This window comes from Diabrotica virgifera, chromosome 7 (assembly GCF_917563875.1).
Source record: "Diabrotica virgifera virgifera chromosome 7, PGI_DIABVI_V3a".
Taxonomy (NCBI): Eukaryota; Metazoa; Arthropoda; class Insecta; order Coleoptera; family Chrysomelidae; genus Diabrotica; species Diabrotica virgifera.
In genome coordinates this window covers 239,668,816-239,686,085 of record NC_065449.1, presented here as the reverse complement: position 1 = coordinate 239,686,085, position 17,270 = coordinate 239,668,816, and the positions used below count along the sequence as shown (strand labels likewise).

At 32.1% G+C, this 17,270-nt stretch overlaps 1 protein-coding gene across 1 annotated transcript; it reads right to left on the bottom strand.

Moving 5' to 3' along the window:
* Positions 1-1,261: 1,261 nt before the first annotated feature.
* Positions 1,262-7,469, bottom strand: LOC114328193 (uncharacterized). Its single transcript, XM_028276982.2, has 2 exons — positions 7,390-7,469; positions 1,262-2,590 (listed from the first exon to the last, which is right to left on the bottom strand). The coding sequence occupies exons 1-2, from the start codon at positions 7,399-7,401 to the stop codon at positions 2,372-2,374; spliced, it is 231 nt and encodes a 76-aa protein (XP_028132783.1). The 5' UTR covers positions 7,402-7,469; the 3' UTR covers positions 1,262-2,371.
* Positions 7,470-17,270: the final 9,801 nt, after the last annotated feature.

Here is a 17,270-nt window from a genome sequence, read left to right as displayed (position 1 = left end):
TACAAACTTATGCTGAGAATTCCATGAGTACAAAATTTCTAACAATGAAGTACCTACTAAGGCGCATGAACAAATACAAAGAATTACTAAGAATAATCAAAGAACGAAAAGTACAGTACTTGGATCATGTGTTGAGAGGGGAAAGATATGAACTACTTCAAATCATATTGGAAGGTACAGTACAGGGCGATAGATCAGTAGGAAGATGCCAGAACTCGTGGCTGAAAGACCTGAGAAGATGGTTTGACCGCTCATCAGCAGAAATTTTTCGTGCAGCAGTTTCCAAAGCTACAATTGCCATTTGGATCGCTAACCTTCGAAAGGAAATGGCGAAATACGAAGTAGAAAATCTCAGAATGGAGTTCTCTGACACAATGTTAAATAGATTTATAACTAATTCTAATTTTTTAACCAAATCCTTTTTACTAATGAGGCTACTTTTCATTTAAATGGCACGATCAATAAACAAAACTGCAGAAACTGGTTAGATGAAAATCTGCATTGGATGGTGAAGGCACATACGCAGTATCGACAAATTCAATATGTGGGCAGTAATTATGAATAATACCATTATTGGACCTTATTTATGGGATAGAGCCATAACATGTGAAGAATTCTGGGCATTTTTAGAATTGGACTTTATTCCAGAATTAGCCAGACTGCGTTTCCTGATGATATAAATCATTATTTCGTGTATAGATCAATTTGGTTTCAAAAAGATGGAGCACCTTTACATTATCTTCAAGGAGTTCGTGAGTTTCTCGCCTATATTTCCAAATTGTTGCATTTTAAGAAGAGGGGCTATCGGATGGCCAGAAAGATCCCTGGATTTGAAAGCTCTAGATTATTTTTTTAAGGGATTATTTAAAAAGCAAAGTTAAATAAACCACAGACTATCCATGAACTAAAAGACAAAATTACAGACGAGGTAGCACAGCACTAATTTGTCCGGAAACAATTAGAAAAGTCTCAGATGAATTTCCATTCAGAGTGGATTTTTGTTTTCAAAGACAAGGTGGTCATATTAAGCAACATCTTTAATTTATTTCTTTAGGTGGTCTTTCCTAATTCTTTTCTTTTGCGGTGGAAATAAGCCACAATTTTATTTTAAAATTCGTGCCCAAAATACAAAACATTCATTTACAAATGTTTTATATTTCGAGACGTCATATAACTTAATTTTAAAGTAAAACTCTGGCTTATCCTCACTAAAATTACTAGATTAACATAAGTCTATTGGAAAAATATAAATAAACGAAAATACCTATATAAATAATTTTTAATTCGAAATTCATATTTTTTTAACTCAAAATCTGGTAAGTTTTACAATATTGGTTCGTTTATATACATATTTTAAAATATTCATTACAATATTTCTACTGATTTTTTTCATACATATAAAGGATGGTTCATCTGTGTTACGTTAAAATGTTCTTTACGTATTTTATTAAAAACTGTAATAAATTAAATAAGTAAATATACTTATTCATATATTGAATAGATTAAAAAATATATAAAATAATCCAGTGGCGTATTTTCAAAAGGAAAATATTCGAATAATAAAAAGTTTTAAAACAAAACTGGAAATACTGTAAAATCCTTTTTAGCTACACCACCAAGTTAAGTCTTAGTATCTATTTAGCAGAAAAAAACTAAATCTATAAACGGTATCTGTTTTTAAGATGAACTAAACGGTATCTGGTCTTTTGGGCCACTGTTTTTTATCATTTTTATATGTTTATACGCTTTTGTAGTCATTATTATAGGGGTTAAATAGACGGTTGCTGTTAAAATAGCTCAAAAAGTGTTTTTTTTTAATTTTTCACATGTGAAAAATAATATTATATTTTTCCCTGTATCATTTCGATAAGTTTCACACTCAGTTTTAAATAATTACTTAGACCAACTCTGAATAATAATTCCTAGTACTCCCCATCCTGCCCCACTTCGTTAGAAATACAGACGTTTTCTTAGACACTGTAAACGAAAAACTCCCTCTCTTTGGTCTCCGAAGGGAACATAAGTGTTGTTCTCCTGAGTTTAGAGCGAGAAACCTATTTATCTGAGTATTTCGAGTGAAATAACTGCTATATGGTTAAGCCTTTTTTATGAACATGATATGCTATTTTCTGTATAACATTTAATTACCTCTCCCAATTTTTTTGGACCACGCCCTCGAATACAGTCCACAAACTCTGAAATTACTATAATAATTTCACATATGTACATGTAATTGTACAGAACGTTTTTGATAACGTTTATTCTATCTTAAAAACAAATAATCTCTATTACTAGTTACTAGGAATAGAAGGCAGATATGTACAATTCGGGGTTGATGGCAATACGGAAAATATTAACCATCGTGTATTCATTACAATTTCTGCAGCGCCCTTCTGATGTCTTCGGTGGCTTTGTTCATATTCGCCGGTGAACCTTTGTATTTGAAGTCGTCTCTGGCGTCTTCGTTGATGTAGTCTTTTGGAGGTTCTGTGGGGTAACTGTAGCCACAGCGGGAGCCGCTGCCGAATTTTGGTCGGGGGATGTGGACTCTCTTAACATCGACTAACCAGGATTCCATTTTGTCTTCTTTCTGTAACAAGGGAAGAGAAATGTTAGGAGGTATTGAAGATTAAACATATAAATAAAATGTGGAAAAATAACAAAATATCTTCACGATTTCCAGCCACACGGAGGCCAGCCCTGACCAATCTATCAACTACCGAAGCGCATAGAATGATCGAGTGACGCCGCGTGGTCTGAAGGAATTACTGGATCTTTCTATTAGAAAGACAGAGTCGGAATATATAAATACAATAATTTTAAATCATCCATTAAGTCTGAGTTTATAAATAGTATCGAAAAGTTTCGAATGATAACTCGGAATTGATTGTACGTGGTTTAGGTAATTAAGAAATTTAATAAATGTGTTATATCAATTATGTTTTAGTGTAATTAGTTTAGTATAAATAAGTTAAAAATAAGGCAAATAAATTAAAATAAAAGCTAAATAAATTAAGTGTTTAAATTCATTAATAAATTAAGTAAAAACGTTACAATATTTCGTCCTGAAGAGATATTCTGGCCTTTGATGCCTCAATCTCTTGTCCATTGGCGTATCAAGCAATATATCTTATTGACTTTATCTAATCCAAACAACGCATATTATTTGCTTTATGTACAGGGTTATTCACTATATTTTGAGCTTTATTTACAGAAACTGAGAGAGAAGAGTAAACTGCTTTATTTACAGAATTAAAAAAAATGTAAAATACCAGTGACGTCATCCATCTGGGCGTGATGACGTAATCGACTATTTTTTTTAAATGAGAATAGGAGTCGTGTGCTAGCTCATTTGAAAGGTTATTCAATTCTCTATTCATTAATGTAAACATTAAGATAATTATTTATACAGGGTGTCCAAAAAAAATTTTTTAATCAAATTTATTGACACAAAAAGAAGAATTTGCGTAAAATATTTAATTCAAAAAACAATCTACTGCTGTCAGAAAACAGAAATAAATATTTATTGAACAAATAAACATGACTTTTCACTTAAATTCAATGTTCAAGCTGCCACCCATCTGCCTCTTGACAGTTTGAACATTGAATTTAAGCAAGAAGCAATGTTTATTTGTGCAATAAATGTGCAACAGCAGTAGAAGATAATTTGAATTAAATAAATTACATACATTCTTCTTTTTGTGTCAGTTAATTTAATTCAAAAAAATGTTTTTTGGACACCCTGTATAAATAATTATCTTAATGTTTATATTACTAAATAGAGAATTCAATAACCATTCGAATGAGGTATCACACGACCCCTATTCTCATTTAAAAAAATAGTCAATTACGTCATCACGCCCAGATGGATGACGTCACTAGTATGATATATATGTCAAAAAATCATAATTTAAAAATCGAATAACTTTTGTATCTTACATTTTTTTCTAATTCTGTAAATAAAGCAGTTTAGAGGGGGGGTCAAAATATAGTGAATACAGTTGAGTCCGCGAGTCTTTACCCGTGCGTCATCATTTAAAGCATACGAAATAAGTCGGAAAGCTATTTGACGCAACAACCAACTGACAGTAAATGTGGCTACTGTTCCGATTACGGGTTTTATTATAAAATTTGACGTTATCAAATATATATAATGTCAAATGTAAGTTTTGCTTCAAAATTTTTGTGCAGAATTACAGCTACATTTGAAGTAGCTTAATAAATTCTTTTATTATTATTGATTTATAAATAAATAAACAATTTATAAAAAAATTCAATAACATATTTTATTTTTGTTATCTTATTCACTTTGACGGAAATCTAAACACAATCATTTCTTTACTGTGTGAATGACGTTAGCTTTGTATGTTTTAAATATTAATTGCCAAAATATAATTATTTACCTTAAAATTTCAAAGCCCAATATAAAATTAGTTGTGAAAACAACTGTTTGTGTAATATAAAGAAACTTCAAAACGCAAAAATTCGACAAAAACCGCAAAAAATTCAACTGACTGACAGCCACAAAAGTAAATAGGGCTTTTCATCGATTGTCATTTGTTTCGAGCTTCTGTCATGTGTCACATAATATTAATATATCTACGACATACGTCTGTGATTTGTATCATTGGTATTACCAATAACGTATGACGTAGATATATTAATATTATGTGACACATGACAGAAGCTCGAAACAAATGACTGTGAATGAAAAGCCCTATAAAGCAGAAACGTCAAACAAATTGTGCTTAAAATATGAAAACATACCGAATCGTCTTTTTTTGTACCTATCTCTTTTCAATGCACTGAGTCTAGATGGTTCATAAAAATAACATGTGTTGTTAATTAATAACAACCGGCAGCTGGTTTGTCATGAGTTTCATGCGTGGAAGAGAATGATGCTAGATAAAAAGTATGGGTTTTATCTCTTCAGGTATTAATGACGCACGGGTAAAGACTCGCGGACTCAACTGTAATCCTGTACATAATGTATGTATACATGACAGTTCAAAATATCGATAATGCCTAAGGGAATATCCTGATAAAGAGACAATCATTTTTAAAAGCTTAAACATTCGAGAATACATATACCGAAAGTATATTAAATAATATATTTTTAAACGCTTTTTTTTTGTTGCATTGCATAAAGATTTATTAACTATTGTAGTATTATAAAATTGATTAGTTTTATCAAAGCAGATTATACTTTATTACTATCAAGTATTTTGTTTTGCTGAGACGTAGTTAACTTTAATAAAAAGCCAGATAAGCTCTATATATCATAACAAAATAATCAACACTATAATACTGTCAAAAAGTATTACATAATAATAAAAGATGTAAACTAATAGACCCTCCTACTAAGTCCAAATTTAATCGTAATGCTTTTATGATCTTATCTTCACATAATAATCGTAGAAAGAGGGTTATGCCTTGGAACAGGACATATTCAGCGGTGATGACCAATGCGAGCAAAAGGAAAATGAAGAATATTCTTCGAATCGACAATCGGAACGTAAAATCAATAACCATAAGAGAACAAGAAATAACCAAAGAACTTAAAAAGAGAAGAATGTTTGATATCTGCTCACTTCCAGGGACATAGAAAAAGTGAAACGACCAAGTTATGTTAGATAACTATGTACTTAATTTTCTACTGTGGTGTTGCCAAAGAAACCAGAGCCAAAGAAGGGGTTGAGAGTTGAGGGCCCTACTAGTACAGCAGAAACTTGCAAATCACGTAGAATACTGTACATATATCTCATAAATAATCCTCATTATAAGTGGCTCGACAATCTGATCAAATAATGTGATTAATGAGCAACCTATTTCTAACCTAAATTACTACTAAAAAACTTAAGACTAAGGGCAAACTCAATAGTACCCCTTAGGTTCTGTTAATATATTGCAAAAATGTTAACTTGTACCATCACTTGCACCGTGCACTATTTTTCACTTAACTAACTCGAAGGGTTTCTTCCTCTTGAGTCTTTTAGCTAGATCCGTGTTGTCGAGGAACTGGATGGCCTCAACATTGACGTGTTGAAGAAATCGTTGTTCGTGATTCTTGGCAAATTTTTCTATGGTCTTGTTAACAGTATCCATGTCTAGGTCCCTATGGAGGTCACTGTTCCTATAGTACCATGGAACGTTGACAATGCTCCTTGGCACTTTGTTTTGGAATCGTTGAATGATAATTATAGTTGTATTACTAGCGCAGCCCCATAGCTGGATGCCATATGTAGATCGAGAGAGTGGATTGTCTTCCCAATAGCCAATACATTTTCTTATACTTCATGTTAAGCTGTTATCGTTTCTTTTTAACATGGGCCTCCAGCGTAGCCTAGCGTCTAGTGTAATACCAAAATACTTGGCGGTATCGGCATATGGTATCTGAATATTATTTACGTTGGTCAAAACGGCAAGTCTTTTCCAATTATTTACGTTAACAGGAATGTATTGATTTTTCTTGTTTGTAAAATTTGTATGCACTGACTTCACTTCGTTTAATTTAATTCGCCAGCGTGTAGTCCACTTGTTAAGTCTGTTAACAGATATTTGTAGTTTTTTTGCTGCTTCTTCATGGTCTTCACCTACGGCTAAGACGACAGTGTCACAAGCAAAGGTAGCTATTGTGTTATGATCTACTTCATGGATATCACTAGTGTAGAATATGTATAGGACCGGTCCTATCACACTACCTTGTGGTACTCCTGCATTTATTTCCATTAGTTCGGAGTAGGCTTCTTCTTGCTTAACCCTAAAAACTCTCTCTGATATATAAGATTCCAATAATTCTGTGTATTGTCTTGGCAAAGTCCTGCTTAATTTGTACTTAAGTCCTTCGTGCCATACCTTATCAAAAGCTTGCGCCACGTCGAGGAAGACAGCAAAGCAAACTTTCTTTCCTTCCAGCGACCTCTCTATTATATCCGTTATTCTATGGACTTGGTCGATAGTTGAATGACTTTCTCGAAACCCAAACTGGTGTGATGGAATTAGAGCCTTAGCATCTATGAGAGGTTTCAACCTTTTCAGCAAAAGCTTCTCGTACAGCTTTGAAATTACGGGTAGCAATAAAATCGGTCAGACATGTTGAATAAAGAAATGACATGTTGTATCGATGCTGGAAATAACAAAGAGATATCAAAAAATTACCAAAGAAGATGGAATACCAAAATATGATGAAAGTACTTTGCAGCAGTTTGCATTGTATCTTAATGCAGAGAGAATGAATTGCAAAGTGTGCTAAAAATAGACTTAAATAAAACTTTAACAGAAAAATCTTTCAATTTAACTAAAGCCAGATTCTAAAAGATTTTTCCAAATTTTTAATAACACAGAACAGCACTATAGTAAAATTAATCACAATAAACATGTTCAACTTACGTAATCTTCCATTTTCAAGTGTTCGGTAAGAAACAAATAATGCTACTATTTAGGTAGAACACAATACAATAATTTCTAAGTAATAAATGAGTATTTCATTTAAATAATTAATAGTTCAAAATTTTTATTTTTGGAAAAACCGCTCAAACATGATAGTCCTGTCGCCAGGGGGGGTACAACGGCCTCGTTAATTCAGATGGACTTACTCAAGTTTTTTTTATGTATTTTGACCCGTAGAACACGAATTTTTTGGGTAACAGTTGATCCGGATGTCGATAAGATTGTTATAGACCAAGAACTTGAGGAATCAAATAACAGCGATTTTTGGCAAAACAAAACAATATTTTGTATTTTTTGGGCCATTTTAAGTAAAAAATATTTCTACAAGTTTTTTCGTAGGATGCACAGTTTTCGAGATAAACGCGGTTGAACTTTAAAAAAATCGAAAAATTGCAATTTTTGAACCCGAATAACTTTTGATTAAAAAATAAAATAGCAAGTCTGCTTACCGTATTTGAAAGTTTAAGTCAAATTATATCGGTTTTGATTATTTGCATTGGTAAAAATTTATTTTTTTATTGTTTAACAAAGCTATAAACACGTAGGGTTTCCCGTGCTTTTACATTCGTTTTAACGCATGTAACGTAGAAATAGTCTTGATTGCACTAGTACCTATTCTACCTACTCGTTCGATTTTAAATGATAAATCATAGAAACATCACTCACGCACTAGTTGTTTGTAGCTTTGTTTAACAATAACACAATAAATTTTTAGCAATGCAAATAATCAAAACCGACATAATTTGACTTGAACTTTCAAAGGCGCTAAGCAGAATTGCTATTTTATTTTTTAATCAAAAGTTATTCGGGTTTAAAAATTGCAGTTTTTCGATTTTTTGAAAGTTCAACCGCGTTTATCTCGAAAACTGTGCATCCTACTAAAAAACTTGTAGAAATATTTTTTGCTTAAAATGACCCAAAAAATACAAAATATTGTTTTGTTTTGCCAAAAATCGCTGTTATTTGATTCCTCAAGTTCTTGGTCTATAACAATCTTATCGACATCCGGATCAACTGTTACCCAAAAAATTCGTGTTCTACGGGTCAAAATACATAAAAAAAACTTGGGTAAGTCCATCTGAATTAACGAGGCCGTTGTACCCCCCCTGGCGACAGGACTATGACATATGTTTTGAAGCAGGAAGTTGACGTATGGTTATCCGTTAGGAGATATTTTTCTTTGTTTACAAATTACAATACATAGTAAAGATAAAATATAGTAAAAAACATTGCCATTGGAACCAAATCAGTAATCTACAAGGCAGCTACAAGAACCATGATGACACAAAATTCAAAAACTAAACCATCATCATTCTCGTGCTAAAACCCGTAGTGGGTTTTAGCCTCTTCCAAAATTCACCTTCAGTCTCCTCTTTTCTTCCACATTTCTCTACTGACTGATCTAAGTCGATCTCAAATAGTCCTCCGAATCCTGCAGTAATCTACCTGTCCACATTGTGCCTTTCACTCAATTTTCTTTTGAATTTTTTCCAGGAGCATTTTTTCCCTGTGTTGAAGTCATTCCGGTCTTCCCGACTTTACATACCCAACTCCCTTCTTATCGACTCTGTAAAATCAAGGAAAAGCTCGAACGTCACATATTTTATACAAAAATGTGACTTTATACCATTTAAAGGATTTTCACCCAGATATTTTGGTGGCTTATGCTGCACCTATCGGGATATCGGGTGATTGATAGGAGAAGCTACAGCAGAGAAGCAGTTCGACGTCGGTCGATATCGGAGAAATCGAAGAAATGTGGATCCAATGTAGGCGCATCCATTGAATACCATGGGTTTATTTTTTAATCCGACGTCGGCCGACGTCGGATCGGATCGGATGGGATCGGAGAAATACGGATCCAATGTAGGTGCAGCCTTAATCATGTATACCTACCTGTAAGCAGCACTGATGGTAGAACTGATATTCCCAAAACGTTCTGTTACGTAACCCGAAAGAGTTTTCTTTAACCTTTAACTATACGCGCTGGCGTATTTTGTACGCCAGATATAAGAATTCTATTGCAAATATATTTAAAAATTTAATTTTTGACCTTGTTTATCTATCTAACCTATCACTGGAATGTGCTTTACAATCGATTTTAGTTTCGTTATAATCGGCGTTCTGGGAAGATCGTAATTTACAGTTTATTATTTGTTGTTTCCGGTGGTGGACAATATACGCCACGATTATAGTAATATAAGTAGTAATATAAGTACATCTTTCAATTGTTTTTTAATCATAATGGCACAAAATATATTTTTTCTACGGCCGTGCTAAAAGAGCCACTTTCACGCATGCATTTCGTTTCCGAAAGTGGCACTTATCCGCACGACGTGCGTGAAACTAAATTTTCCCGTACGGCGTGCGGGAAAGTAAAATACCTTCTAATATATTATAATAGATGCAATAAACTAATATTTAGATATTATTTACTAATTTATTTCAAATTTGTCTTATTGTCTTCATGTTTTAATGAAATTAGCCCGATAATTCGATGAAATAAAATTATTTTAACATATTAAAAGTCAGATCAGTAGACAATTACAATGGTTTTGAATCGTCGTCAAGGAAACCAATATCGTCGTCGTGGTAGCCATTAATTGAGAGTTTGGTTTTGACAACTTGTCACAGAATTAATTTGTGTATTTTCACTTTTAAATAAAAATTGATATAACTCTATTTTTTGAGGCTTTTTTTCCAAACGTACGGCCCTAAAAAAAATAAACAAATCCGCTGTTTTTAAGTGTATTTTCTTGTGGCGTATACTAAAGTACGCCTCGCGTGTAGTTATGTTATAACTTGATGCTCGGGTAGTTAAAGGTTAATATAAATATATACCTTTTATGAAGAATTTTAATTAATTTTTCTAATAAAATTCATTATTTCTTGTTTGGGCCGCCCGCGTCCGGTCCGTGCTGTATAGTTTAGATTTAGATAATGTAGTTTCAAAATTTTCATTTCTATCTCGAATGCGAAAAGATTATAAAATAAAATTCTTAGAAAAGAGACATAATAAATACCTACTTCTAACAAAGACATTTGTAAAATTGGGTGATTATAGTATTCAGTATTCATTCTGTTTTATCTGATTAGGCAAATAAACATATTTTGGCCACGAAATCGTATGATAAGTTCTTTCCGGTAGAATAATCAAGATTATGTGGAATTTAGCGATGTAAATATTAGATCCAAACGTTAGATTATGGGATTTTTAAATGTGCAGGAAAATAAAGTAATCAATGAATCTTTGATACGGAGATTATGGTAGGGGTGCCCAAGCAGGGATTTTGCTCGTTATTCGATCACGTCGGATCACATGGGGAGAAACCTTGTACCCTGTAAATGTACCCCTACCATATAATGGACTCTTAATACAAAGGCGTGCGTTGGGGCAGTCCAAAAAAAATATATCCTTAGAAAAACTCAGTACCTACATTTCAAAAATCTGAGGATCTGAGTTGCGCGTAAGGAAACGGGCGAGTCACAAAGTTTCACAAAAATGCGAATATTTATTCGCAATATATTATCGAATGACACCCAACACGACCTCCACGAAGGGATGGGGGGGGGGGGGAGTAAAATTAAAATTTTAAATATTAACCCCGCGATATTTGGCGAAATGAACATCAGATGGAAAAACTTAAAAATACGTGTTTAATATTTTTCAAAAATTTATCAACTGACACCAAACACGTCCCACCACGGAAGGGAGTGTGGGGTTACTTTAAAATCTTAAATAGGAACCCTCACTTTTTATTACACATTTGGATTCGTTACATAAAAATAAGTAACTGTTATTCGAGACATTCTTTCGAATTATGGATAGATTGCGTTATAATAGGAAAACGATTTTTGGAAATGTTAAAATTAAATTAAAAAATAAAAAATCCCCATTAAAATGAAAAACCTAACTTTTTTGGATTTAAGACCTAATCTTCACAACCCAATAAGTCCCCATGACGCTTTATTAGTAATAACTGCAAATTTAGCATCCAAGCCTTCCCTACTACTAGTTGTAGTGAGATAATTTTAAGAGACATAATTAGTTTTTTTCCAATAATTTCCTTATAGCTATCTACACTTTATTTTACTTATTTCTTCTATAGCCATTTTTTTATTTCTTTTGTCTCATTTTTACTTTATTTTTTCTGCCTTCATGTAAGAGGTGTATTCGTTATTATAGGTATTATGGTGCTATTTATGAGTCATAATTTTGTTTTTATTGCTAATTTGCTTCTTTTTCTTACAAATCCTCTGACTGTGGATCCGACTATGTCTTACTTATGGACAGTCGCATTCACGTATAGTGTAAACGCTAAACGTTGGTCCATTATATTATTATGACTCCTAAGTATTTAGCTTGGGGTCTCTCGGCTATCTGTCTGACTGTTGGAAGTAAGCTAATTGGCCCTTAGTTCTGCGTATCATGATTACGTAGGCTTCCTTGATTCGGTTTAGGAAGAGCCTGATTATTATTACTTTCGCTGAAATATATCTCAGTCCTGTTTGTTACTTCATCTTAATAAGGTATTTTCTCGTTGAGCATTTCCTGATAAGCTCACTTATTTTTCTAGGTGATGATGGGATGACTATTTCATCTTGATCGTCGACAGGTTCTTTTTGCGATAGCTATAGTATTAATATATTGATAGCTAACGTAAAAATCAAAAGTACGACATATTCCAACTAATATCGGAAGAAGAAATAAAACCCAAACGGGAAGTACAGCATAGAAAAAATAGCAGCTTAAGAAAAAGCTCGAGAATGGAATAGCTAACATATTAAACATTTTGTAAAATAGCAATTCTTAAATATAATCAGAAGGAACAACAGAAAGTAGACGTATTGGAACGAATTTTACATAAAACAAAGTGACACTGCACGAAATGATACTTATATGATAAATGGAAAATCTATCAATTGTTTTATCTTAAAATTCTTCTACAAAAGTTGTATAATAATATATCTCATTAATGGTACTCACTTAAGATATTATCAATGATTACGTGTAGAATGTCGCTGTTTTCTGTAAGATCATTAAAAACTTCCTTTTACCTTACCGATAATTCTTCAATAATTTTAATTGATTAATTATCGATTTCTTAGAAACGATTACTATATGGCGTGATATTATTAATTTTAATTATTACTAGTTTTAAACACCACAGCAATACGTTAATTTTTTATTAAATGGGGACACATTTTACCGGTACATTCGATTATTGTTGCTTTTTTGTTTTTTGTCACATTTGTCACACTAAGTAAATGAAATTGTAAATACCAGTTGTAATGATTAATGTGTAGCCTTTGAAAAATTACCATGGTTTATTCCAGTCCGGAATGGGTATATATTATTTCGTTGTATTTTATGAACAATAAATGTGCCAATTTGACAGATCAGCAATTTAATGAGGGACATCAAGATACATATGTCAATAGGAAATATGATTTGGAGTAAAAAATTTCAAAAAAGTGTAGGTACTAATAAGCGGAAAACTGAAAGGCCTGTAGTTAATGAATGTAGTGAAGTTGCAGTGTTAGGACATGTTCACCTAGATTCCATATTAAGTACGAGACAACTAGTAGCTGTATCTGAAATCAACCGGACTAGAGCCCAAGCCATTTTCAGACGAGAAAAAGTCCAAGCCATTTTGAGAAGAACAAATGTCATCCATATAAAATACACTAAATGAGTGGAGGAACTTAATTAGGATAATAATCATCTGATTCACAGTTTCTATTTAATATACATCCCGATCGCCGTTTACAGTTTCGTGAATGAGCGAGCAGTGACCGATTCACAGTTTCTATTTAATATTTGTTTCTCCAATGAATACACTTTTTTTTAATAAACGGAACTGTAAAGTTTATTTTCACACTGATGTGTGCATCTGTAAAGGTACATTTCAAATACTTTATTTTTGCCCTACTACAGCTTGTCTACTGTTCCAGTTTTTGTTATAAATGCCTTTCATCACTATACTATATTATCAGCATACAGTAAGTAACGGGGAATGCCCAGGAAATTGTCTTTTTAAAACCAGATAAGGACCTATTCAATATCATTAGCTACAGACCTATTTCCATGGTATGTCACTTTTTCAAGCTATACGAGAGACTCATCCACATCAGAATCGAAAAAAAAAATGTCGACACGCATCTCATCCCACAACAAGGAAGATTCAGACCTCGCAAATATTGTACCGGTCAAGTCCTCGCACTAACAGAATACAGTGAAGAGATCTTCAAATAAAAACTTAATACATCAAATAACATGGGCTATTTTCGTGTATCTGACAGCAGCCTATGGCACAGTATGCACAAGACACTGCTCCCCAAATAGTTATTAAAATAAATCAAAACTTTTTGAGTTATTAAAGATCAAAAATTTTAATTTTTCGTAAGAAAAATGCATGTTTTTAACCGATTTTTCATAGATAACTCAAAAAAAATAAGATTTTACAAAAAAGTTATTATTACCAAAATTGAAGCTAATAAAAAATTAAATAAACTCCTTACTAAAAAACCTTTTAATATTAACTAAAGGTGAGTTATAGGTAATTGAATGCATATTTTTTTCGACGAGTACCTAAATCTAAGTATTTAAGCTTAAATTACGAGAAAATGATTCATTTTATAACATAAACTTATTAAACATTTGTGAAAGTACTTAGAAACATCTATCAAATGAGATACCGAACAAGTTAATAGCATTAAAATTTATGCTCCAAAAATTTTTTTAAACTTTATCTTTTAAAATTTTTTCCAAAAAAATGTTATCGTTTTTTTAACAACTCTGTTAATTTTTAAGATATCAGGTTCACAACGGTTTGAAAGGTAATTCCAAAGGCTATTAAAGCGCGTTGAACTTAATCTTTTAAACCCCTTACTTTTTTAAAAATCAAAGATTAAATGGCCACGGTTACATGGTTCTCGCAGCAAAATTTAAGCTTTAAACGTTTCTATCTCGGTTATTTTTTACCTTACAGAAATGGTAAAAAAGGTATATTATTTGATATCGAAAAAACTAAAATTTGGTTATTCACCATTTTTTACGTATATTGAGTATTTTTATAGCTATTTTCAAAAGAAAATGAAAATGGCGATAATTTAAAAAATTCTGATATTTTTAAATTATATCTTTTTTTCAAAAATATGCATTCTAAACCGGTGAAAATTGTTACAATCATTACTTATGCCAATACAAAGAAATTTTTGTAAGGATTACTATAAATTTTAATTTTTGTGGAAATGGCGTATGTTTTATTTTTCACTTTTTCCTAAAAAATTAGAAAGGGTTCTTTTAGTTTCATCATAACTTGCTTAATTTTGATGGTATTAACTTCATCGGGAGCTCATTTGTTAGGTATTCTGAAGTACTTTGATAAGTGTTTAGCAGGTATATTTTATCAAATCGAAAGTACTCATCGAAAAAATATACATTCAATTACCCATAACTCACTTTGAATTAACATTAGTTTAGTACTTTGAGTGAATATTGTATTCAATTTTTTATTGTCTTCAATTTTGGTAAGAATAATTTTTCTGTAAAAGCTAATAGTTTTTGAGTTATACGTGAAAAACAGCTTTAAAACATGCATTTTTTTACGAAAAAGTAAAATTTTTGATCTTTAATAACTCAAAAAGTATTGATTTATGTTAATAACTTAATAAAACAAATTTTGCTCAGAATTTGTTCCTCTATCGATTTATGATATTATTTTTAATAAAATAATTTTCACCTCAGAAAAGGGCTGGCATCCACCCCCAGGGTAAAAGCGCAAGTTGACATCATGTCACCTTTGTTCCTTGAGGTATCCTCTAACTGCTCACCAATTTTCATGAAAATCTATAGAGGTTCAACGAAATCGGAGGTGAAAACCTTCAGTGACTGCACTATATGTATATTTTGCTTCACCCCCGCTATCAAGTTGATCATATAGATTCGTATACGATTCTGCTTTAGCTTTTGCTACTGCTACTCTCGCTTTCTGTGGCCGTATAGGTTTGAAAATATGTCTCGGACCTATTTTTGCCACTGCTTATATAATTTTTTCTTCTTTTTTATTGAACTTCCACCACCACCACCATCTCTCTATTCTCGCACTTCTTTCCTGTGGGTTTTCCAAGTATTTAATCAAAACTTCAAAATAAAGGATGATTTAAGATTTCTAAAGATGTTTATTTTAACATACTTTTAGAAGACATGTTACTTTTTATAGTTTTCTAGGACATATTAGAAATGGAACAGAAACTTTCACGGCTTTAACAAATACTCAACACAGACGTTTTATTATAATAGCATAAAATTGGCTTTTTTATCTCTTTTGTAGTCAGTGTGTAGTAATAAAATGTCACAATGAATTACAGTCTTTAGAATTTCTTCAAGTTTAAGAAATCCTTTTAGAATCATTGTTCTGAGATAATTGCAACGTTTACTAATACCGGATGTTATTTTTGTAAAGAAAAAATATTGAATACACACAGTTTGTATTTTGCACTGTTATTAACGTATTGGCAATTTGAAAAGCATATTTTAATGAGTCTATTAGAAATTTATTACTCATAAAAGAAGACGGGAATATCCATAATATATAACGTAAACAGAAAATAGTACATACAATTTACTCTGTGTAATATACATATATTCCCAGTGCCTTTTTATGACTTCCTTTACTACTTCCTCCAAATTACTTGTTAAAGTATGTACTTTGTTTTTGTTCTGTCGTTGCCTTTCTGCTGTATTTAGTATGTATTCTAAAATACTGTTCGCTAGTCATGAAATATTTCAATAAATTTCTTTTGGATTACCAAATTTATGCTTTTATTATCTAAGCTTAATAGGGCAGTCAATGAGGGTATTTGGCTCCGAATTCCATCCTACTACATCGATTTTCTTGATATTTTCACAGTAAGTAGCGAATAGCTCAAGAAACAAAGTCTACCCTATGCCGATGTGCGCTTGGGGGTGGTTCCCACCCCTTCTCGGGGGTGAAAAATGTTTTTGTTAAAAAGCCACGGAAAAGGCTAGAGAACCTAATTTTAAGCAAAAACTGTTCTATGATTACTTTTAGAAAACTAAATATTTTTGAATTATTCGTGGTTGAAAATTGGCCATTTTCATTGAAAAATGACACCTTTTCGGACGGATTTTTGCGAATATGTACCTTATAGGTTATAAAACAACCAAAGAGATTCGTTCCTTAATAAATCTTCTAGTTAAAATACAAAGAGGGATATGGTAGGTAAGAAGAGTTTGTTTTTTTGCTTCATGCTCAAATCGGTGTATTCAACTTGAAATAACAGAGAAACTGTCGATTTTAGGTGTAAAATGATACTAATAACTTTTGTAGTGCTTGAAATGACCTTTGAGCTTGAAAATGAGCAATACTAATTGTCGATTACATGCAAACTAAGCGAGATATTCTGCAAAAAAGTTAATGACTAATTTATTTTAGGAAGAAATGAGAAGTATATTTAACCCCTCATCCATCAGAATATAAATACATCATTTTCCTTCTACAGCACTTTTTATTATAGTGTTATTTCTAGAGCAATAAATACCTCGAAAGACGGGAAAGCAGTTGGACCTGATAAAATTCCTGTTGAGTTACTCAGATTGTTAGATGAAGAGGGAATTACGATACTCCAAAGATTTTTCAACCAAATCTATAAAAAAGGAAAATTCCCTGTCCAATGGCTTGTATCTACCTTTATCCCTTTGCCAAAAAAGAACAACGCAACAAAGTGTCAAGAGCACCGACTAATAAGTCTGATGAGCTATTCTTTAAAAATATTCCTCAAAGTTCTTCACTACA